At 47.8% G+C, this 24,359-nt stretch overlaps 1 protein-coding gene across 1 annotated transcript in view; it reads left to right on the plus strand.

Annotated features, from left to right (window-relative positions):
* The window catches only part of PRKX (protein kinase cAMP-dependent X-linked catalytic subunit), a 101,511-nt gene that overhangs the window by 44,698 nt on the left and 32,454 nt on the right, over window positions 1-24,359 (plus strand). The window contains exons 3-4 of the mRNA XM_012458800.2: window positions 12,843-13,106; window positions 23,569-23,688. Of these exons, the coding sequence (XP_012314223.1) occupies window positions 12,843-13,106; window positions 23,569-23,688 (384 nt within the window). The remainder of the gene's footprint in view (window positions 1-12,842; window positions 13,107-23,568; window positions 23,689-24,359) is intronic.

The following is a 24,359-nucleotide window of genomic DNA, read 5'->3' on the forward strand; positions in this document are numbered from 1 at the left end:
TTTTACCTTCATTCCCTTTTCCTATGTATGAAAAGGGAGATCTAACTTCTTGCAATAGAATGCAATTGTAGTGTCTTCTCAATAGAGTTTTCTGTTTGATGCCAAGCGTTCGGGTGCCTGGGCTTAAGGAGACCTGCATTGGGTGAGAAGAGTCCCAGCGATACGTGGAAAAGGGGAGTTACCAGCTCTATAGGGCAGGAGGTGGGGGGTGAAGGTGAAATGGACACCAAAGGAGAATTTTGCAGGAGTACGTTTATTGGCTGAAAGCAGTGGGTGGTGGAAAATCATTCTAGACAGGGAATGACACAGAAGCCATGGGCCACTAGGGGGACAGGAAGCACATGGGAAAGAACTCAAATCTGGGTTCCACTAGGGGATGGGCGCAGGAATGCAGTGAGGCCGCCAGGGGGCTGGGCAAGAGGTGAGTCTGGCTGAGCCGTGCGTTTGTGCTGCTGGACAGTGAGGAAATCCAAGCAGAGAGAGTGCACTCCAATTTGGGAAACTTTGAGGGCAAAGCATCTGCAGGCAACGGTCTCAGAAGAGATCCCGAGGCAGGGTCCTTGGAGGGAGGAAGCCGCATGGTGGCTGCTGGGTCACCTTGGCTTAAGGCCCGGTTGCGGCGGGGCCAGGTCGGAAAGTAGAAGGACCCTTCCGGAGCCTCGCGTGGCGCAGGCCGATGCTGGAGGAGATAGGATGCCGATGGCTCATTTTCTTCTTCTCGTGACAAGAGCCCCGCTTTATGGCAGCCTCTGGAGGGAGGAGGACCAACTTCTAAGTCAGGCGTCTCCAAATTAGTGAGGCTGATTTGCCTGTTCATAAAAACAAAAACAAAAGCGAAAAAAAAAAACTCCCTAGAGGAGAAGCCATCCCCGCAGACTCTGCAGATAAAAGACAGCAGATCAGCTTCCAGATGGAAAGCGCTGCTTTCAGCTAAGAGGACGGAGCAGCTCCGCTGAGGTCACTGTCGGGGGGCCGGGGAGGGGACATGGAAACCTCCCTTGCCTCAGTCATTGTTGACGACGTGTACTCTTTCTTCATGTTGACTTTACCTCCTGTTCATGGATTCGTAGATTGCTCTCTGTGCTGGAATACATTCTTTAAGATTTTCTTTTATTTTGTTAACACATATCACGTAAGATTTTCCTATTTTCGCTTCCCCCCGCTTTTTTTTTTTAAAGAAATGAGGTCTTGCCCTGTCGCCCACGTTGCAGTGCACTGGTGCAGTCATGGCTCACTGCAGCCTCAACCTCCTGGGCTCAGGTGATCCTCCTGCCTCAGCCTGCCAAGTAGCTGGAACTACAGGTATGCACTACCATGCCTGGCTAATTTTTAAATTTTTGGTAGAGACAGGGTCTTGCTGTGTTGCACAGGCTGGTCTCCAACTACCAGGCTCAAGCAGTCCTCTCACCTCAGCCTCCCAAGTAGAGCTGAGACTGCAGGTACATGCTACCATGCCCAGTTAATTTTTAAATTTTTGGTGAAGATATGATCTTGCTTTGTTGCCCAGGCTGTTCTCAAACTCCTGACCTCAGGCAGTCCTCCTGCCTTGGCCTCTCAAAGTGCTGAGATTACAGACATGAGCCTTTGTGTCTGGCCTCATTTTAACCATTTAAAAAATATACAGTTCACTACTCAGGATGCTGAAGCAGGAGGATCACTTGAACCCGGGAGGTGGAGGTTGCAGTGAGCTGAGATTGTGCCACTGCACTCTGTCCTGGGCAATGCAACAGAGTAAGACTGTCTGAAAAAAAAAATGATGCACAGTTTAGTGGCCTGGAACGCATTCGTGTTTCCATGCGACCATCACCTCCCATCCTTCTCCAGAGTTCCTTTTCATCTTCCCCAACTGAAACTGTCCTCATGAAACAGCATCGCCCTATGCCCCTCCCTGCAGCCCTGCCTGGCAACCTCCCTTGTACTCTGTGCGTCTATGAATTTGGTGATTCTAGGAACCTTATGAGGTAGAGTCATGTAGCATTTGTCCTTTCGTGACTGGCTCTTCCACTTACTGAAATGTCCTTCAGATTCCGCCGTGCTGTAGAAAGGGATTTCCTTCCTTTCTAAGCCTGAGTCATATTCCATCGTAGAGAGGACACAGCGTGTGTGTTTGTCCATTCCCTCATCTGTGGACACTGGGGTGCCTTCCACCTCTTGGCTGTAGTGAATAACGCTGCTATGAACACAGTTTGGAAGCATCTGTTCCAGTGCCTGCTTTCAGCTGCTTGAATACATTGTTTTAATTTAATTTTTTTTTTTGAGATGGAGTCTCGCTCTGCCACCCAGGCTGGAGTGCAGTGGTGTGATCTTGGGTCACTGCAACCTCCGCCTCCCGGGTTCAAGTGATTCTGCCACCTCAGCCTCCTGAGTAGCTGGGGTTACAGGCATGCCCCGCTATGCCCAGCTAATTTTGTATTTTTAGTAAATATAGGTTTTCACCTTGTTGACCAGGTCGATCTGGAATTCCTGACCTCAGGTGATCTGCCCACCTGGGCCTCCCAAAGTGCTGAGATTGCAGGCGTGAGCCACCGCGCCTAGCCCCTTGAATACATTTTTAGTATTATAATTAGATGCCTTTCCCACGGGTGCAGGGTGCAGGGCGCCATGCAGTGTTTTAGTTATGTATATTTTTTTGAGGCTTTCCTCAAGTTTCCCTTTCTTCCACTCACCCTCCCTCATTGCCAGGTAACTGTATTTCACAGCCTGGTGTGGATCCTTCTGTACTTTTCTTTGTGTTAAAAAAGCCCTTTCACACACACACACTCACGTGCACACACACAAGCACGCACACATGTGCACGTGCACACACATGCACACACATATATACATGCACGCACACACACGAACATGCACACACCCATATGCATGCACACACACACGCACATATGTGCATACACGCGCACACACGTACACGTGACCCATGCAGCTTTAGCATCATGCCACTTTTTGTCTCTTGTTTTCTTGGAGATCCCTCTGGGGTGTTTTGAGGAGGAGAAGTGGTACTGTTGATTTTTATGCCTTCAGGACACGTGTGCAGGTTTGGTACATGGACGTATTGGGTCATGGTGAGCTTTGGGCTTCTGGTGTACCCCTTACCCGAATAGTGAAGGTTGCACCCAGTAGGTAATTTCTCGGCCCTCAACCCCTTCCCAGCCTCCCCTTTTGGGAGACCCCAGTGTCTGTTATTTCCTTTATTATGTCCATGTGGACCCAGTGTTGAGCTCCAATTTTTGAGCGACACTATGCCGTGTTTGACTTTTCCGTGTCTCCATTATTTTACTTAGGGGAGTGGTTTCCAGTCCTATCCCTATTGTTGCAAAAGACATGATTTTATTTTTTATGGCAGTGTTGATATACTGCATTTTCTGTAGCTTTTATATGCTAAATGTTCTTTATCCAGTCATCTGTTGGAATGGCTATTATTACAAACTCAAAGCCAGGCATGGTGGCCCACGCCTATAATGCCTGTACTTTGAGAGACCCAGGCAGGAGGATTGCTTGAGCCCAGGAGTTTCAGACTAGCCTGTGCAATGTAGTGAGACCCTGTCTCTACAAAAAACTCGAAGAAATAGCCAGGCATGGTACTACATGCCTATAGTCACAGCTATTCAAGAGGCTGAGGCGGGAGGATGGCTTGAGCTCAGGAGTTAGAGGCTGCAGTGAGCTATGATCGCACCACTGCACTCCAGCCGGCGCAACAGAGTGAGACCCTATCTAAGGGGAAAAGTGAGAAAACAACAGACGTTGATGTGGAAGTGGAGGGAAGAGGACGCGGCCGTGCTGCCGGTGCGTAGGAGGCCTTCCAATGCGTGCAGCAGGGGAGGAGGTGACCTCACTTTCTCCTGGAGAGGAGCTCAGCTGTGCAAGGCGGAGTTGCAGAGGATGGGAGGCTGTGTGCCTGTGGGCATGTGCTTCCAGGTGACATTTCCTTGGACCCCACAGCGGGAAACAGGAGCCCCTCTGCCCCCTCATTCCTCTTGCTCTGAATTTGCATTCGCTGTCTGTCTGGTCTTGAGATCCCAAGAGCTGCTTCCAGCCCCGACTACAGCCTGCTGTGGTAGACGTGTGCACCCACTTCACCACTCTCTCAGCCTTCTGCCCAGATGCCTCCCACCAAAAATGAGTGCCTGCCCTTCCTCCTTGGCCCCAGCCCTAGCCAGTTCCTCATTTGAACTTCCCCATTTCATGAGTGGCCCTTCAGCTCTCGGGGTTCACCTAGGAACCATTTTCTATTTCCTTTTCTTTAACTCCGTATTCACTCTAATCCTCAGTCCTGCCCTTTTCATTGTCTTTTTTTTTTTGAAAGAGATGTGGTCTTGCTCGATCATCCAGGCTGGAGTGGAATCAAGGCTTACTGCATCCTTGACCTACTGGGCTCAAGGGATCCTCCACCTCAGCCTCCCAAGTAGCTGAGACCACAAGTGTGCACCACTATGCCCAGCTAATTCAAAATTTTTTTTGTAGGGACAGGATCTCACTATGTTGCTCAGGCTGGTCTCAAACTCCTGATTTGAAGCAATTCTCCTGCTTCGGTCTCCTAAGTAGTTAGGATTACCCCTATGCCTTGCCCCTTTCCAATTGTAAAACACATCTCCAGAGCCCATGCTCGCCAATACTGTCTTCACAGCAGCCACCAGAACTCGTCTAGATTCCCACCACTTCTCTCCATGGGTCTCCCATCTCTGCAGAACTCGCCCCTTCCTCCCATATCAGCCCAAACCTTTCTGATGTGAAAATAGGCTGGGCACAGTGGCTCATGCCTGTAATCTCAGCAGTTTTGGAGGCTGAGGTGGGAGGACTGCTTGACGCCAGGAGTTTGAGACCAACCGGGGCATCATACTGAGACCCCTTCTCTAATTGTTTTTTAAAGACAGGGCCTTTCTCTGTTGCCCAGGCTGGAGTGCAGTGGTGCCATCATAGTTCACTGCAGCCTCATTGTCCTGGGCTCATGTGATCCTCTCACCTCAGCCTCCCATGTAGCTGGAACTGCAAGCCTGCAACACCAAGCCTGGCTAATTTTTAAACTTTAGGGGTCCTGCTGTGTTGCCCAGGCTGATTTGAACTCCTGGGCACAAGTGATTTTCCTACTCAGTCTCTCAAGTAGCTAGTACAGGTGTACCAGCATGCCCACCTCATTTTTAATTTTTTTGTAGAGGCATGGTCTTGTTTTGTTGCCGAGATTGGTCTTGAGCTCCTGTACTCAGGCTATCTGCCGTCCCAAGTGCTAGAATTACAGATGTGAGCCACGGCACCTGGCCTCCAGCCTTCCTTTATGTGCCTCCCCAATCTTCCTTTGGCCTTCAGCTGTGGGGACAGAGATGCCACCCTGCCTCCCTGTCCCCACCTTCTACCTGCTCCTGCACAGCCCCCTCCAGCCATCCTTCCAAGTGACTGGGTAATGTCTGTTCCCCATCAAGCCTGCAAAGCTCATGGCAGTCACAAGATCTGCCCTTCCTGGTATCATCTACCCAGGACATTGCTTGGCACATTAGGGGCCCTTGACCAGAACACGTGGAAACCAATAAAGAACCTGGCTGGTGAGTTACAGGTTAATGTGCTGATGAATCCATCGATTCCTGAGGCTAGTACACATGGTGAGGGCTAGATCTTGACCATGCTCCTCATAGCCACAGTGAGAAACCCTCTTGTGTTTTATTGCTTTTGAACTTTTACAGACTTGCTGCTGGGGCAGAGTCCTGCAGTTAACTGGATTCATTGAACCGATGCATCGGCTTCTCATTTTCTAAACTCAGATTTGAAATCGTCTGTGGTCACTAAACTCCGTCCTATCATCCATCCCACAATCCCTGAGCGTGATGACTTCAGTTTTGTAAATGTTTTTCGGAGATAGTAAAGTCACTATCTCTTTAAACATTTTGTTACTTATTGCTGGTGATACCCAGCTCTGTACAAATTCTGTCCATGTAAGCAAAGTCTCTCTCTCTTTTTTTTCCCCTGATAGGGTCTCGCTCTGTTACCCAGGCTGGAGTACAGAGGTTCAGTCATAGCTCACTGCAACCCTGAACTCCCAGGCTCAGGCTGTCCTCCTGCCTCATCCTCTCAAGTACTTGGGACTACAGGCCTGCACAACCACGCCTGGCTAATCTTTTTGTTTTTTGCAGAGACAGGGTCTCCCTATGTTGCCCAGGCTGGTCTCAAACTCCTGGTCTCAAGCGATCCTCCTGCCTCAGCCTCGCAAAGTGCTGGGATTACAGGTGTAAGCTACCACACTCGCCTGCGAAGTCTTACTTACTGATAAAGATTTGAAGGAAGGATGTGTCAGAGAACTTTTTTTTTTCTTATAGTGTTTACTTAATCTTACTGATTTGGGGAAGGACAAAGGAATCCCAATTTTCTAGATTTTTGTTTTTCTTATAGGAATATGCTTTTACTTGCTTACCTCTCTTTGTAAACTGTTACTTCATAAAATGCTGATGGCTGATCCCACATTGGTGTGTAGGCAAAAATGATGTGTCCACTTCATACATACTGGTTAGGTGACTTTGTTAAGCCTGTGGTTTGTGGATGTTGATTTTACTGAGGTACTTGTGGAACAAATGTATTTTCATACAACCTTACACATCGCAGTAGCGTTCCCACCCACTCAGTAACTTTTTCTCCCCTCCCTTCCCTCCTCCTCTCCCCACCTCTTCTCCCCTTCCCGCCTCTCCTTTTCCCCTTCCTCCTCTTCTCATTTGATCCAAAGCCCTAATTCTCTTCCACTGCAGATCATCCTAGTTGAAGTTGAGATTGCAGCTTCCCCTGCAAGCCAGGTGACTGAACTTGAGATTTTTGTACCGTCAGGGGCTTGCGTATTCCAGATACTTGCTTAGTCCTGCAAGTTCTTTCATTCCTTGCTTTTAACCTCGCCAAATCCTTCTAATCTCCCACCTCGGTTAATTATCTCTGATGTCCCTGAAGGGTGAGCTGCTGCTGCATTGTGGCAAGGTGAGGCATTGTTCTTAAGAAGATCTGTGCAGATTGTTATCCTACAGTGGGGTAGATGGGGGAAGATACAGGATATATCCAAAGAATGTGTTGCAAACTATTTGATGTGGGGAGGGGGGGAAGAGAGAGAGAGAGAGAGAGAGAGAGAGAGAGAGAGAGTGTGTGTGTGCAGGCATGCATCTTTTCCTTGTATATTTGAGAGTGTGTGTGTGTGTGTGTGTGTGTGTAGGCATGCATCTTTTCCTTGCATATTTGAGAGCGTGTGTGTGTGTGTGTGTGTAGGCATGCATCTTTTCCTTGCATGTTTGTGTGTGTGTGTGTGTAGGCAGGCATGCATCTTTTCCTTGCATATTTGAGTGTGTGTGTGCAGGCATGCATCTTTTCCTTGCATATTTGAGAGTGTGTGTGTGTGTGTGTGTGTGTGTAGGCATGCATCTTTTCCTTGCATATTTGAGAGCGTGTGTGTGTGTGTGTGTGTAGGCATGCATCTTTTCCTTGCATATTTGAGAGTGTGTGTGTGTGTGTGTGTGTGTGTGCAGGCATGCATCTTTTCCTTGCATGTTTGTGTGTGTGTGTGTGTAGGCAGGCATGCATCTTTTCCTTGCATATTTGAGTGTGTGTGTGCAGGCATGCATCTTTTCCTTGCATATTTGTGTGTGTGTGTGTGTGTAGGCATGCATCTTTTCCTTGCATATTTGTGTGTGTGTAGGCATGCATCTTTTCCTTGCATATTTGAGTGTGTGTGTGTGTGTGCAGGCATGCACCTTTTCCTTGCATATTTGTGTGTGTGTGTGTGTGTGTAGGCATGCATCTTTTCCTTGCATATTTGAGTGTGTATATGTGTGTGCAGGCATGCATCTTTTCCTTGCATGTTTGAGTGTGTGTGTGTGTGTGTAGGCATGCATCTTTTCCTTGCATATTTGAGTGTGTGTGTGTGTGTGTGTGTGTGTGCAGGCATGCATCTTTTCCTTGCATATTTGAGCCATAGGGAAATAGAGCTGGTAGAGCTGTGTATCTTCTCTTCAGCCGGATTAACAGTTGTAGACAGTGGTCTTGCTATTGCTTTGGCCATTTATGGTATTTTCACGAGCTCAGTGTTAACCCCCGAATCTTCAATATCACACCTTGGCTGGTCAGTTGTAGCTAAATTTTCCTTCCACTTTGTGCCCTGAAGAAGTTTAGAAAGTCAGCAGCTGACACAGAAGTTTACTGTAAAAGTTCACTGGTAAGATAGTATTTGGACCTTGGAAAATATTTCCTCACTGGAACAGTGAAATCATGGTTGTCTTCAAAGCTCATCCACAAAGTGCATTTGAGATGCCATGCACGTGTCATGAAATACGACTGAGAGGAACACTCTTGCCCACCAGTAATGGTGCAAAGCAGAAAAGTAGGGCATTTAGCTGCAAGAAAATGACTAGAGATGCAACTGTGAGATGGAAGGAAGTGGGTATGTGGTAGGTCTTTAGAACACCAACAGGTTGCTCTAGAAAACAACCACTATGTAGAAAACAACCAGAACGCCTGTGGTGGTGGGCGCCTGTAATCGCAGCTACTTGGGACGCTGAGGCAGGACAGGCACTTGAACCCGGGAGGCGGAGGTTGTAGTGAGCCAAGATCGCACCATTGCATTCCAGCCTGGGTGACAGAACAAGACTCTGTCTCAAAAACAAAAAAGAAACAAAAAAAAAACCACTCCAACAAAATCCTTCTCCCTCCATGTACTCTCTCTGCATCCTTTATGCCTTAAGACCACACATTTTGAGCTTGCTGAGCTGTCAGAAGTCAGTGGCGAGTTGGGACACAGGTGTGCAGCCTTCAGTAACTGAGAGAAAAAGTGAAAAAGAAATGTCAGCCTGAGCTTCCTGAGCTCTCTTCAGCCACCCAGCTGCGGAGGGGCGGGACCCCAGCACAGGGTGGAGAGAGGAAGGCATTCCTACAGCCTGTGTTTGTGGGTCATTACCCTCCCAACTCTAGCAGCACTGCAGAAGCTACAAATTTAAAAGTGCATTAGGTCAAGAGCCTTTTATATGAATTCCATATTTTGCTGATACACATAAACATTGTGATTAGTCAAATAAATGTTTATTTAAAATTCATAGTAGCATGTTGTCCATTTTTTTTTTTCTTTTAGAAATGGGGTCTTGCTCTGTCACCCAGGTTGGAGTGCAGTGGTGTGATCATAGCTTACTGCAGCCTCCAACTCCTGGGCCCAAGCAATCCTCCCACCTCAGCCTCCTGAATTGCTGGGATGCCACCATGCCTGGCTGATTCTTTTATTGTAGAGACAGGATCTTGCTATGTTACTCATGCTGCTTTCAAACACCTGGCCTCAAGTGATCCTCCTGCCTTGGCTTCTCAGAGCGCTGGCTTGACAGGCATTGAGCTGCCATGTCCAGCCTATGACTTTTCTTAGCATTAATCTCTGTCATTGCAAGCTGTCTCTCACGTCCTTGCCTTCATTCTGCGTTGTTTTGGTGGAATGGCCCGTGCTAGCAGACAGCACCATCTGGTCGACCTTGAGCATCCCTCCCTGTCTGCAGGGAAGGTTTCCTGGGCATTGCCTTGTTTTCTTTATGCACCAGCACGGTGCAGCTCATTGGAACGAGCTTGCAAGGGAGCATCTGTGATAGCATCATGATCAGATGAGACATAACAGGCACGGGTCCTGGTCATGGTTAAGGACCTGTATGCTCCTGATTCTGCTGGGTGCCTTCTCATGGTGAAGGCTATGCACTCATGAAAACACGGGCTTGCTGGCGTCTTCTAAGTCCTCTCCAAAAACAGAGCCCAGGTCAGGTACGGTGACTCATGTTTGTAATCCCAGCACTTTGGGAGCACGAGACGGGAGGATTGCTTGAGCCCTGGAGTTCAAGACTAGACTGGGCAACACAGTGAGACCCCATCTCTACAAATAATAGTAATAGTAATAAAAAAAAATTAGCCAGGTGTGGTGGCATGCATCCATAGTCTTGGGAGGCTGAGGTGGGAGGATTACTTGAGCCCAGGAAGTTGAGGCTGCATGAGCCATGATGGCACCACTGCACTCTGGCCTGGCAGACAGAATAAGAACTTGTTTCAAAAACAAACAGGTCGGGCACGGTGGCTAACGTATATAATCCTAGCACTTTGGGAGGCTGAGATAGGTGGATCACTTGCGGTCAGGAGTTCAAGACCAGCCTGGCCAACATGGTGAAGCCCCGTCTCTACTAAAAATACAAAAATTAGCTGGGCATGGTGGCGCATGCCTGTAGTCCCAGCTACTCGGGAGGCTTAGGCAAAAGAATTGCTTGAACCCGGGAGGCAGAGGTTGCAGTGAGCCGAGATCGCACCATTGCATTCCAGCCTGGGCGACAAGAGCAGAACTCTGTCTCAAAAACAAGCAAACACACACACACCCCAAACAAACAAAAAATCCAAGGCTCTTAGTTCCAAATCTTGCCTCTTTCCCCTGACATCTTTAGGTGAAAACATTCTTTCATCATCAGTGCGTATCTCTGCAAACTGTATTTATAGCTTGTATTGGGATGTTGAATGCACAGACCCACTCCAGTATCTTGTGCTCCTTCTTTCCTCCCTGCCCCTCCCTCTTCCTCAGTCTCATTGCTGCGTTTTCTTTTATTAATCAACACCTCTGTAAGGAGAAGCACTTCGGGCAAGCTCCCACAAGCAAGTGCTAGGAATACCTCATTTGGGGTGTTTTAAAAGGGCTGCCTTCTCCCAGCAGGTTTGGGATGCAGTCTGCTGGTTTATGGTTAATTCCTGGGCTTAATGCTAATTCCAGGTTACTGAATCGGGTGTGGTCTCTGATCTGTGTGTTGTAGCTTACCTAGCTGCCATCACAGCAGAGACCGGGTGGGTTAAACAACATTGACTTATTTTTTTTATGATTCTTGAGGCTACAATTTTGAGAAGAACGTATTGACAGAGCCGGGGCCTCCTGAGGCCTCTCTCCTTGGCCTGTAGATGCCATCCTCCTGTGTCCTCACGTCGTTGTCCCTCTGTGTGTGTCTGTGTCCTCCTCTCCTCCTCTCAGGACTCCAGTCCTGTTGGACTAGGGCCCATTCTAGTGACCACATTTTACCTTACTGACCTCTATACATGCGCCATCTGGAAATGCAGTCACATTCTGAGGTCCTGAGGGTTTGGACTTCTGCATATGAATATGGGAGGACATAGTTCCGCCCATAGCACCCTGTTAGCTGGTTTATTATGAGACCATGATATTTACTCTTCATTCATTCCAAGACAATGAGACCTTTATCCATTTCCCAGGATACACATACTGTAACATATGGTGTTGTGTGAATGTGTCCCTTCCAAATTCATATATTGAGACAGTAACCCCCAAAGCTATGGAATTAAAAGGTGGAGCCTTGGGGGAAGCGATGAGATCGTGAGGGTGAAGCTGGCGAACGAGACTAGTGCCCTCGGTGAAGGGGCCGAGGGAGCTTGTTCCCCTGGTCAATGGGAGGACGAGGCGAGGACTCCCCTTCCCTCAGGAATGCGCCCTCCCCACACACTTCATCAGCAGGCACTGCGACCTTGGACTTCCAGCCTCCAGAAGTGAGAGGAATACATGTTTCTTGTTTGTCAAGTCCCCTTCTATATGGTATTTTTGTGATGGCAGCCAGAATGGACTAAGGCAACATCTAAGTAACATCTATGTAATTCATATTTTACTATCCATCTATATGCTTATCCTAATACCTGATAATACACCTATCTTAACATGTACACGTGTCTTAGCATCTGCCTGTACTGATGGATTACCATCTGGCTATATGCAGACCTCAGCACCTGCCTGTACCCACAGAGTAACAGCTACACACGCATATCCTAACATCTGTCTGTATGCACAGCTTACCATCTAACACATATATTAGCATCTGTCTACACCTATAGATCAACATCTGCCTACAACCATATCTTAATATCTATCTAAACCCACAGGGCAACACCAGTCTACATCCGTCTATACCCATGTCCTAACATCTCTCTATACTGCTATGTGAATGTCTATCTACATTCATATTCTAACACCCATCTTTATGTGCATATTAACATCCATCTACACCCATATCCTAACATCCATCTACACCCATATATTAACACCAGTCTACATCTGTCTATACCCATATCCTAACCATCTACACCCATATATTAACATCCGTCTACACCCATATCCTAACATCTCTCTGTACCTGCATATTAACATCTGCCTACGCTATATTCTAACATTTGTCTATATCCGTATTGTAATACCCATCTACACCCACATCCTAACATCTTTCTATAACTACATATGAACATCTTTCTACACATATATGCTAACATATCTATATTCATATTCAATACCATATTGTAACACTGTTTACACCTGTGTATCAGCCCCCATCTCCACCCACGTCCTAACATCTGTCTCTAAGCACATTGTAACATATATGTGTGCGTGCATTCTGACACCTGTGTATACCTGTATGTTAACATCTGCCTTTACCCGTGTGCTGATATCTGTGTGCTCCATGTCCTGACATGTGTCCCCAGCTATTACTCTATCTGTACAAACATCTTGTCGTCTACCTGTACCTGTATCCCAACATGTACCTCACAGTGTACCCCCGCCCCACCCTGGCGGGGCGCTGAGCGTGTGCTGACACCCAGCCAGCGGGGTGCGCTCTGCCCTGCTCTGACAGGGCCCCGAGCGTGTGCTGACACCCAGCCAGCGGGGTGCGCTCTACACTGCCCTGCCATGGCGCTGAGCGTGTGCTGACGCCCAGCCAGCGGGGTGCGCTCTGTCCAGCCCTGCCGTGGCGCTGAGTGTGTGCTGACTCCCAGCCAGCGGGGTGCCCTCTGCCCGGCTCTGAGGGGGCCCTGAGCATGTGCTGTCCCCACAGGTTCTGGACGTGGCATGACGAGCGCTTCCTCTACATGCTGATGGAGTACGTGCCGGGCGGCGAGCTCTTCAGCTACCTGCGCAACCGGGGCCGCTTCCCCAGCACCACGGGGCTCTTCTACTCAGCAGAGATCATCTGTGCCATCGAGTACCTGCACTCCAAGGAGATCGTCTACAGGGATTTGAAGCCGGAGAATATCCTGCTGGATAGGGATGGCCATATCAAGCTCACGGACTTCGGGTTCGCCAAGAAGCTGGTAGACAGGTAGGAGGAACGCGAACTCCGGTGGGATCTACCCTGCTTGGCAATCAGAAAGGTCATGGTACTGGTGGCAGGTCAGGCAGGGAAAGATCGGGAACCAGAGTTTAACTCTCACGTGTGGGGACACTGGCAAGCAGGGCTGAGAGAGCCAGGTGTGACCCACACCTGTCTTTAGGTGGGCTGTGATTGCTGGCAAAGCGCCGGTGGATACGAAGTCACTCTCCCTCACCCCCACTGTGGAGGAAACCGGAACTCCACACTTCCATTGCTGATCCGAAATGATGAGGAAATAAATCATATCCAAGTTTGAGTTGCCCCCAGTATGAAATAGATCGGCACCGATTAGGATGCAGTATCTCTTAAATTGAAAGGCCAGGTGCCGTGGCTCACACTTGTAATCCCAGCACTTTGGGAGGCTGAGGTGGGAGAATTCACTTGAGCCCAGGACTTTGACACCAGTCTGGACAACATAGTGAGACCCCGCCTCTACGGGAAAAAAAAAAAGGTTTGGCATGGTGGTGCATCCCTGTAGTCCCACCTACTTGTAAGGCTGAGGTTGGAGGATCATTTGAGCCCAGGAAGTTGAGGCTGCAGTGAGCCGTGATCACACCACTGCACTCCAGCCTGAGTGAAAGAGCAAGATCCTGTCTCCAAAAAAAAAAAACCAAATTGAATATTTCACACCTGCTCATACACACGCATTTACTTTTTTCTGATATCTATATTTCTATTATGTATATATATATTTCCATTGTATATGTATATTAAATAGAAATATATCTAATACTATATTATTTTATATAACATGGTATATTTTATATACATATGATATGCTATTATATATGTATAGAATACATTATACTATATATTATATAGTATCATATAGGTATGCTATATATTATTATACTATTATACATATAAGGTTTAAGGGGATACATTTCAGCCTTGAACAATTGTATATAGATATGTTTCTATACATGCATATACTCCCTTGAGGAGAAAACAGTTATCCTTTTGTTTTGTTTGTTTGTTTTTTTAGACGAAGTCTTGCTCTTGTCACCCAGGCTGGAGTGCAGTGGTGTGATCTCGGCTCACTACAACCTCCACCTCCTGGGTTCAAGTGATTCTCCAGCCTCAGCCTCCCAGTAGCTGGGATTACAGGCACCTGCCACCATCCCTGGCTGATTTTTGTATTTGTAGTGGAGATGGGGTTTCACCATGTTGGCCAGGCTGGTCTCTAGCTCCTGACCTCAGGTGATCCACCCGCCTCGGCCTCCCAAAGTGCTGGGATGACAGGCGTGAGCCACCGCGTCTGGCCCCAGTATGTAGTCTGGTATCTCTCACCCCCTCCCACCCTTTCCCCTAAGTCCTTGCAGCTTGTTGTATCATTCTTATGCCTCAGCGTCCTCATAGCTTAGCTCCCAATGGATCTTTAATTGACATTCATAAAATCGACAGTCATAAAAAGTAAATTCACACGCCCAAGCTGCTGAAAAATACTCAGAAAGATTTTTGGTAACTACACTGTCAGTTTTTCAATTAGATTACATCAATTAAGGTAGAATTAGATAGTGACATCAGTTCCTCTGTGGACAGGGCTACATTTCAGACACCCAGGATCGCACATGGCTAGCGGCTTCTGTCTTGGTCAGGCAAGCCCAGAAAAGCATCTTCTGTTTTTGTATTCTTTGATGTGGTGGGGTTGGGTAAGGTGATAATTACACTAATTATACTCCTCACATTGTAGAACCATCTGCGTTTTTGAGAAACTTGATATGGGGGCAGTTTCACACTAAATGACTCTCTTCTCCGGTGGCTTTTAGAAAAAGGCTTTCCTAGGAAAATTTTATGATGCATTTAAATTCCAACTGATTTTCCCCCGTAGAATTTCTTGTATTACATTTCCAAAAATAAGGCACATGGAAATTAGGTGCATTTGACATGGAATAGGAAAGGCACAGGATTTTTTAAATAGTGGTTTCTAGCATCCGTGCTGCCCCCTCTTGGCAGCACACGGTATATTAGTACATTCTTTGTAAGTCATTTTATTTGCAAGTCTAATTCAAACAAAACAGAGATAAAATATTTTATATATTTACTTGTTTATAAGTTTGACAAACCATATTAGTGTCCAGTGAATTCATGATGCCTATTTAAGATTAAATGGATGAAAATTGTTTAGTATATAACATGTAGCAATGATTTTATTTCATGAACTTGTGAAAATCCTAGAAAATGCCTCATTACCATCTTGATATATTGCTTTTACAAAGAACTGCATCTTACCCTGTATGGGTAGTGCAGCTTCTGAAAACTGTTTTTTGTGGGGCTTTTTTCTCCTTTTCTTTTGACCTGATGCGCCTCTCTTCTGGCCTGGCCCCAGGGAAGTTGTATTCATGGGGGCAGAGACATGGCCCTGCCTCTGGTTCAGGATTCAAACAATACCTGTGCTTTTTGAATAAAACTTCAAAGAAATTCACTGTACCGTGGACTACTATAGAATAGATGGACCTAAACAGGGAGGCTTCATCTTGAATAACTTTTTTTTTTTGGAGTACAGTGGTGGGATCTTGGCTCACTGCAACCTCGGCCTCCTGGGATCAAGTGATCCTCTGATTTCAGCCTCCCGAGTAGCTAGGATTACAGGCATGCACCACCACGCCTGGCTAATTTTTGTATTTTTAGTAGAGACCTGGTTTCCCCATATTGCCCAGGCTGGTCTTAAACAGCTGGCCTCAAGTGATCCACCTGCCTCGACCTTCCAAAGTGTTGAGATTACAGGTGTGAGCCACCGCTCCTGGCCTTGAGTAACATTTTTGAACGTGTCCCAGAAAGAAGTGTGTTTCTCATTTTTCTCATAAGCATGGGGTAAAAACATACTTAAGCATGTTGTAATTAAGTATTCCAGCCTGCTGTGTGTCTGCGAATAAAGCTGTGTGTCTGTTAATGAAGTTCCAGCAGCAGATGGAGGGGAGGGTTGAACACTGAGGTCAGTGCTTACCGCCACCAAACCACACAATTAAAAATGCTCAAAATGGAAAATTCTATGATTGTGTATTTTACTACAATAGCAAATTATACATATAAAATCATAATTATGTATATAATTACAAATAATTATATAATTGTAATATTTAATTATACATAAATATATCATTAAATTTATATATTTAAATATATTTATCTCTAATATATTTTAATATCTTCATATATAAATTTAATATATAAAGATATTAATGTAATGTGTTATTTACTAATATAGCAATGTATGTGTATATTAATATATAATCAATATATTAATATATTAGGATTATAATGATATATTAAATATAACGTAATTTTTAGTTAAACATAATTTAAAAATAAGTCATATATTTAATACAATTAAACATATAATAAACTGAAATAATTTTAAACTTAATATTACATATTTAATTTATATAATTATAAACATAACTACCAAATAATTATATATGCTCATAAATTATGATATAAATATATATTTGGAAAGTTATATGTAGCTATAATTATACATTATTATCCATAGTTTTATATATATAATTTTTAAATTTAAATTTATATATTAGTATGTGTTACCCATTTACTGTTTAGATTGTAAGTTCAAATTTAAATGTATATATTTATAAATACATAATTGTTTTCTGTGTATTTGGTAATACCAGAAAAATGTTTCTGGTTACTTCAGACCTTTTCCCTCAGCTTCTTACTTTGAGTATTTAACGGAAGCCCAGGAGGACCTGAGGTGTCGAGTCTTAAAGACTTACTTTCCCTTGCGCCCTGTTTAATTTTGCTGGATTTCATACTGGAGGTGGTTATTCCTGTGCTGAGGCTGGTCAGTTGTGTCTAGGAGCCATTGTCACCGAGGAAGCCCCTCGCTGGGCTTGGGCTGGCCATCAGAAGCTGTCCCATGCTTGCAGACATGCACCTTCTCCCTTGACGGGCCTGAAATTCTCAACTGTTTGCTCCCATCCGACAGTTCTAGGAACTGTGACTGTGTCCCCATAAAAAACAGTGACAAAAAACTTCCCTTTTTATGAAAAACCCCACACCCTGCTTCTTGATTGTAGCCCAAGATCCTACAAGAAAAGGCAATGTAGGATTTTCACCATGAGTACGAAGCTACCATCTATTCCTGCATTACCAAACCTACATGAAACACTGTCTCATAATAAAAAGGAAAACAGTGCATTTGTTTCTGTACTCAAGTGTAAAAGCTCTCTCATCAGCTGTCCTTCCTCCTGAGCCCCACCGTGCCCCTGTTAGCTGAGTGACATGCTCACCACGTCATAAACACAGCCATGAGGAGAGACGGAAAGTGATGCTGCTGACGCCACCTGCTAGGAAGGACCGAAGAGGGACTTGACTCATACCCAACTTGGAGATGTCATCCATTTCTCTCTCTCTCTCTCTCTTTTTTTTTTTTTTTTGAGATAGAATCTAGCTCTGTTGCCCAGACTGGAGTGCAGTGGCACAATCTCTGCTTACTGCAACCTCCACCACCTGGGTTCAAGCAATTCTCCTGCCTCAGCCTCCCGAGTAGCTGGCATTACAGGCGCCTGCCACCGTGCCCTGCTAATTTTTGTATTTTTAGTAGAGACAGGGTTTTACCATCTTGGCCAGGCTGGTCTTGAACTCCTGACCTCGTGATCCACCCGCCTTGGCCTCCCAAAGTGCTGCGATTGCAGGCGTGAGCCACGTGCCCACCTCTTTTTCTCTTTTTATTGTGGTAAACTACACTTAAAATGTGCCTATTTACATTTTTTATTTTTTGGAACAGAGCCTTGCTGTCAGCCAGGCTAGAGTGCAGTGGTGTGATCACAGCTCACTGCAGTTTTCCACTTCTGGGCTGAAGCAATCCTTCTGCCCCAGCCTCCTGAGTACCTGGGACTAGAGGTGTGAGCCATCATGCCTGGCTAATTTTTAAATATTTTTGTACAGACAGGGTCTTGCTATGTTGCCCGGGCTGGTCTGGAACTCCTAGGCTCAAGTGATCCACCCACCTTGGCCTCCCAAAGCGTTGAAATGACAGGCATGAGCCCTGTAGCCAGCCTGTTGGAGCCATGCTAACGTGCACAGTTCGGTGGCATTTACTGTACTCACCATGTCTGCAGCCATCACCTGTCTCTAGTTCAGAACACTTCATCATCCCCAAAGAGACCCTGCGCCTGTTAAGCAATTATTCCCTGTCCTGAGCCAGAATGATCTCAACTGAACTTGATTGCAGCCGCAGAGAGCCTGTTTGCACATAAGGTCCCATTCACGAATACCGGGTGTACGACTTTGGTGGGCGCACGGTTCAGCCCACTGCAGGTGTGGTGGAAGGCGGGGCATTAGGAACACAGGAGTCATTGGATATCTCTACTTTACAGAGAATCCTACTCTTAGCTCTGTTTTCCTTCGTTAACATGGCCTCCTCCCTCCCCTCCCCCTGGCCATAGTGAAACCAGAGCCGTGAGAAAACAGAGAGCAGTAGGTGTGACCTTCCTTCTACCCCAAAGCCAGGTGAGCACAAGGAGATAGGAACAGGAAGTGGATCACTCCCTGCCAGACCAGTGGTCTCGATATAACACTCAGGCTGTGGCATCTCCTGTTCACGGCACTCTACGTCTCTCCGCAGCGGCGTCTGTGTTGCTTTGTCCATCCAGCTAGGCACTGGGGTTTTTTGCAGGAAAGAGTGACCAACAGGGCAGAAGTCTTCCTGAGGCAAGTTAGAACCCGGAAACTTATACTCCTTAGGTGTGTGTGCTTACCCTAACACAGAGCCAAAAAGAGCCTCATCTTTCAAAAGGTAAGCGGAGAGTTTGCAGCTACGGCCTATAGGATGACCTGTGGCCGCCTCTGCTTGGGCTTCATATCAGCTAAGATTGAGGCTTTTAGCTACTTTCAGGCCACTTTGGATGGGCTAGCAAGGTGGAAATACAAAACTAGTAGGCCAGTAACTCGATCGTCTTGCAGAATGACAGAAGCGTCCTGCATCGACGCAACCAGGGTGTACTTGGAGTTGATTCTGCTGGGTGAGGCGAGGGGGAGGAAGTTTCTAAAATAGTGTGCATTGTATTTCCATTTGTAGACTTCAGTCTAATGAGTGAGAAGCACTTAATAGGACCGCAAGGTGATCCTTGTTCCATACTTAGCTCTAACTTCAGAGACCTGCAGACGGTCACTCCCTTCCACATTCTTCGTGGGAATAGAACTCACTTTCTCTCCTTGTCTTCTTCCCTGTTTTCCTGACTTGTATTTGCTAGAGCCTGCTGTATTTTTTTTTTTTTTTTGAGACAGTGACTTGCTATGTTGCCCAGGCTGCGACGCAGTGGCACTATCATGCTCCCGGCAGCCTTGATCTCCTGGGCTCAAGTGATCCTCCCGTCTTAGCCTCCTGACTAGCTGAGACTACAGATGTACTTGAGCACACTTGACTTTTTTCTGGTAAAGAAGTGGTCTTGCTATGTTGCCCAAGCTGGTCTGAAACTCCTAGCCTCAAGCAATCTTCCTGCCTCAACCTCCCAAAGTACTGGGATTACAGGTGTGAACCACCATGCCTGACCTTGTGTACTTTTATTTCATGGATGGACGACAGAATTTGAAATGTGGATGGCAACCAGTTTGTTGTTATCCTATGGGTTTACATATAATGTGGAAAAGTCTGTCACATGGAAAGAGGTGTGGGTATGGAGGTGTGGTTGGGAAGGGAAGGAAAGATAACAGTAACAGCATTTTGAGTGGGTTCCCGCAAGCAGGAAGCTGAGCTGAAGCCAAAATGTATGCCCACAGCACTGCAAACAGGGCGGACTCAGCCAAGGTGTGCTGGGTATAAAATAGACTTTGTACATGTGTGATACGTTGTGCAAAGAACTTGATAGTGGATAAACATGTATATTACCAGAATCTATGGAACTTGTTTTTTGTTCTCTTTACATCCAACTTAGAAAATAAGAGTTTCTTCTTTCATTGATTTGAGTGGTAGGAGGGAAGGGTCTTTTGCAAAGCATCTAGATTTTTTTTCTCTTCCAAGGGTGTTGCTTCTTTCTGCCTGTCTACAGACAGGCTCCACACACCAGGGAAGCACTTAGCAGTAAGGGTGGATGTGGTTTGGAGGTGTCCTACGGGTCTGAATTGCTGAAAGCCTGAAGTGACATTCTACCCAGCAGCAGAGCGCCAATGGAGTATGGCCCAGACCGGGCCCCGCTCTAGGGTTACTGATACTCAGCTCCTTTCCAAGCCTGAGTCTCCAACTTCTGCTGCAGTCCTTGTTATCTTGCCTTGACTTTGTTTAGCAGATAATTCTGTATGCAGGTTCAGCTCTAGCCATGTGCAGAGTGCAATTAGCAAGAGCGAGGTCTGGTATAAAGAAAGTGATTGTTTATTTCAAAGGTTTCTTAGGGGAAGAAGTACAGGCTTCCTGCTGGAGGCTGCCACTTTGCTTTTGGAGCAGAAAGCAGGTACTTTTAAAGGAAAATGGCACACAGGGCAGGAAGTGTATTTCCATCTTTCCACTTGTTTCCAGGGGTCAAGACAGGCTTTTTTGCAGGGGGTGGTAAAGAGCCAGAGAACATACGCAAGCTTTGCAGACCATCTAGTCTCAGTTACAAGTATAGACTCTGCTCTTGCACATTTTTTTTTATTTTTTAGAGAGTCTCCGACCGTCACCCAGGCTGGAGTGCAGTGGCACATTCGTAGCTCACTGCAACCTCCGCCTCCTGGGTTCAAGCAATTCTCTTGCCTCAGCCTCCCGAGTAGCTGGGACTATAGGTAAGCATCACCACACCTGGCTAATTTTGTATTTTTAGTAGAGACGGGATTTCACCATGTTGGCTAGGCTGGTCTCGAGCTCCTGGTCTCAAGTGATCTGCCCGCCTTGGCTTCCCAAAGTGCTGGGGTGAGTAGAGTGAGCCACCGCACGCGGCCTAAATGAGTTTTTGAATTATTCTTTTCAGTGCCACTTTTTTTTTTTTGAGGTATAATTTTCTTTTTAATTTTATTTATTTTAAAAACTTTTATTTTAGGTTCAGAGGTACATTTGGAAGTTTGTTACATGGGCAAACTGCATGCCACTTGGTGAACCTATTTTGTCACCCAGGTAGTAAGCATCGTACCTGACAGGTAGATTTCCCATCCTCATCCTGCTCCCCACTTCCACCTTCCAGCCCCCGGTGTCTGTTATCCCCTCTCTGTGTCCGCCACCCTCCACCTTCCGGCGCCCGGTGTCTGTGGTTCCCCTCTCTGTGTCCGCCCCGCTCCACCTTCCGGAGCCTGGTGTCTGCGGTTCTCCCCCTCTGGGTGTCCGCCCCCTCCACCTTCCGGTACCCGGTGCCTGTGGATTCCCCGCCCCCGTGTCTGCTTCCCTCCACCTTCCGGTGCCCGGTGTCTGTGGTTCCCTTTCTGTGTCCATCCCCTTCCACCTTCCGGCGCCCGGTATCTCTGGTTCCCTTTCTGTGTCCATCCCCTTCCACCTTCCAGCCCCCGGTGTCTGTTATCCCCTCTCTGTGTCCGCCACCCTCCACCTTCCGGCGCCCGGTGTCTGTGGTTCCCTCTCTCTGTGTCCGCCCCCCTCCACCTTCCAGCGCCCGGTGTCTGTGGTTCCCCCCTCCCCGTCTCCGCCCCCCTCCACCTTCCGGCGCCCGGTGTCTGTGGTTCCCTCTCTCTGTGTCCGCCCCCCCCTCCACCCTCCGACTCCTAGTGTCTGTGGTTCCCCCTCTCTCTGTGTCCGCCCCCCTCCACCTTCCGGTGCCCGGTGTCTGTGGTTCCCTTTTTTCTGTGTCCGTCCCCTTCCACCTTCCGGCGTTGGGTGTCTGTGGTTTCTGTGGTTCCCTTTCTCTCTGTGTTTGCCTCCCTCCACCTTCCAGCGCCCGGTGTCTGTGGTTCCCCCTCTGCCTATCCGCCCCCCCCACCTTTCGGCGCCTGGTGTCTGTGGTTCCCCCTCTCTCCGTGTCCGCCCCCCTCCACTCTCCGGCGCCCGGTGTCTGTGGTTCCCCGTCTGTTTCCGCCCCCTCCACCCTCCGGCGCCCCCGGTGTCTGTGGTTCCCCCTCTCTCTGTGTCCGCCCCCCTCCACCTTCTGGTGCCCAGCGTCTGTGGTTCCCCCTCTCTGTGTCCGCCCTCTTCCACCCTCGAGCGCCCGGTGTCTGTGGTTCCCCCTCTGTGTCCGCCCCATTCCACCCTCCAGCACCTGGTGTCTGCGGTTCCCCATCTCTCTGTGTCCGCCCCCCTCCACCTTCCGGCGCTGGTGTCCGCCCCCCTCCACCTTTTGGCGCCAGGTGTCTATGGTTCCCCCTCTCTCTTGTGTCCACCCCTCCTCCACTTTCCTGCGCCCAGTGTCTGTGGTTCCCCCCTCTGCCTATCCGTCCCCCTCCACCTTTCGGCGCCTGGTGTCTGTGGTTCCCCCTCTCTCCATGTCCGCCCCCTCCACTCTCTGGCGCCCGGTGTCTGTGGTTCCCCTTCTTTGTGTCCATCCCCTTCCACCTTCCGGCGCCGGGTGTCTATGGTTTCTGCGGTTGCCCCTCTCCCTGTGTCCACCCCTCCTCCACCTTCCCGCGCCCAGTGTCTGCGGTTCCCCCTCCTTCTGTGTCCGCCCCCCTCCACCTTCTGGCGCCCGGTGTGTGTGGTTCCTCCTGTGTCCGCCTCCCTCCACCCTCCGGCGCCCGGTGTCTGTGGTTCCCCCTCTCTCTGTGTCCGCCCCATTCCACCCTCCAGCACCGGTGTCTTTTGTTCCCCATCTCTGTGTCCGCCCCCCCCCACTTTCTGGCGCTGTCTGTGGTTCCCTTTTCTGTGTCCATCCCCTTCCAGCTTCTGGCGCTGGGTGTCTCTGGTTCCCCCGTCTCTGTGTCCGCCTCCCTCCACCTTCCCGCGCCCGGTGTCTGCGGTTCCCCGTCCTTCTGCGTCCGCCCCCCTCCACCTTCTGGCGCCCGGTGTTGTGTCCGCCCCTCTCCACCCTCCGGCGCCAGGTGTCTGTGGTTCCCCCTCTCTCTGTGTGTCGGTCCCATTCCACCCTCCAGCACCGGTGTCTCTTGTTCCCCGTCTCTGTGTCCACGTGTAGCCAGTGTTTAGCTCCCACATATAAGTGGGAACGTGGTGCTTGGCACGTAAGTGCACTTAGGAGAACGGCCTCTCCACCTCCATCCATGTTGCTGCAGGGGACATGATCATCTTTTTCCTTTAATTTTATTCTTTATGATTTATACTAAGGCAGGTGTATGTTCTGAGTAACAATGGTAACAGTACCAGCCACAGTAGCAAGGATGAGAAAACCGATTCTTAGTTTCCCAGCCCCTTAAGAATTGTTTCTATGGAAAGGAATCAGCGAAAACAATGTTACTGTCTTTCCCCAGTAAAATACTGCACAGGAGGGAAAGGGGGCATGGTGTTACTCAACAATCACAGCTTCTAAGGTGGCTGCATTAGCCAAGCACCACTGAGTTTTGTGGGGGCCTGTCTCTGTCGCCCATGTAGGACGTGGACCCTCTGCGGAACACCTGAGTACCTGGCCCCCGAAGTCATTCAGAGCAAGGGCCACGGGAGGGCCGTGGACTGGTGGGCCCTCGGCATCCTGATATTCGAGATGCTCTCGGGGTAAGTAGAGTCTCCGTAGAGAATCTTCATCTTACAGGCCAGCACCCCTTCCTTCACTCATTCATCCCTCGGCATTTTTGCAGTCTTGAAAACAGTCCGTGAGTGTTGCAAACACACAGTGTGGCTGCACATACATCTGCTGCCCTGCTGAGGCGGGCAGTGTGAATTGGCAGTTGAGCTTGTTTGAATAAGAGGCAAAAAATGCAAAGTTGTGAAGGAGCCACCCATGCATGCCTGCTGAGGTTTTTACATCTAAGTATCTTTATCTTCCTTAAATATAAAATTCACATTCTGGGCTGGTCTGAAGGTAGCGAGTTATCTCAGTTGATTTTCATAGTTAGTTACAGGTTGAACTTCTTGCTCCACTCTTTCCCCCCCTCTCTCTTCTGCACTTGATGAGTCTTAAAAAGAATTTAAAAATTAAATAAAAAAATCTTCCACACAGACCCTTTCTGAAGTAACCTGCAGAGCTCAGAAGGCACAGTTCGGGTCAAGGTAAATCAACCAAATACAATTGGTTTCTGGATGAACGGCATGCAAGGAAGGCAAGAATGTGTTTTTCTTCTAAAACCTCATACCTGTGTTATGGGAAAGGGGTCCTGATCCAGACCCCAAGAGAGGGTTCTGGGATCTCTCGCAAAAAAGAATTCTGGGAAAGTCCATAGAGTAAA

The sequence above is a fragment of the Aotus nancymaae genome, unplaced genomic scaffold (genome assembly GCF_030222135.1).
Source record: "Aotus nancymaae isolate 86718 unplaced genomic scaffold, 86718_ANA_hifiasm-v0.15.2.pri h1tg000058l, whole genome shotgun sequence".
Classification (NCBI taxonomy): Eukaryota; Metazoa; Chordata; class Mammalia; order Primates; family Aotidae; genus Aotus; species Aotus nancymaae.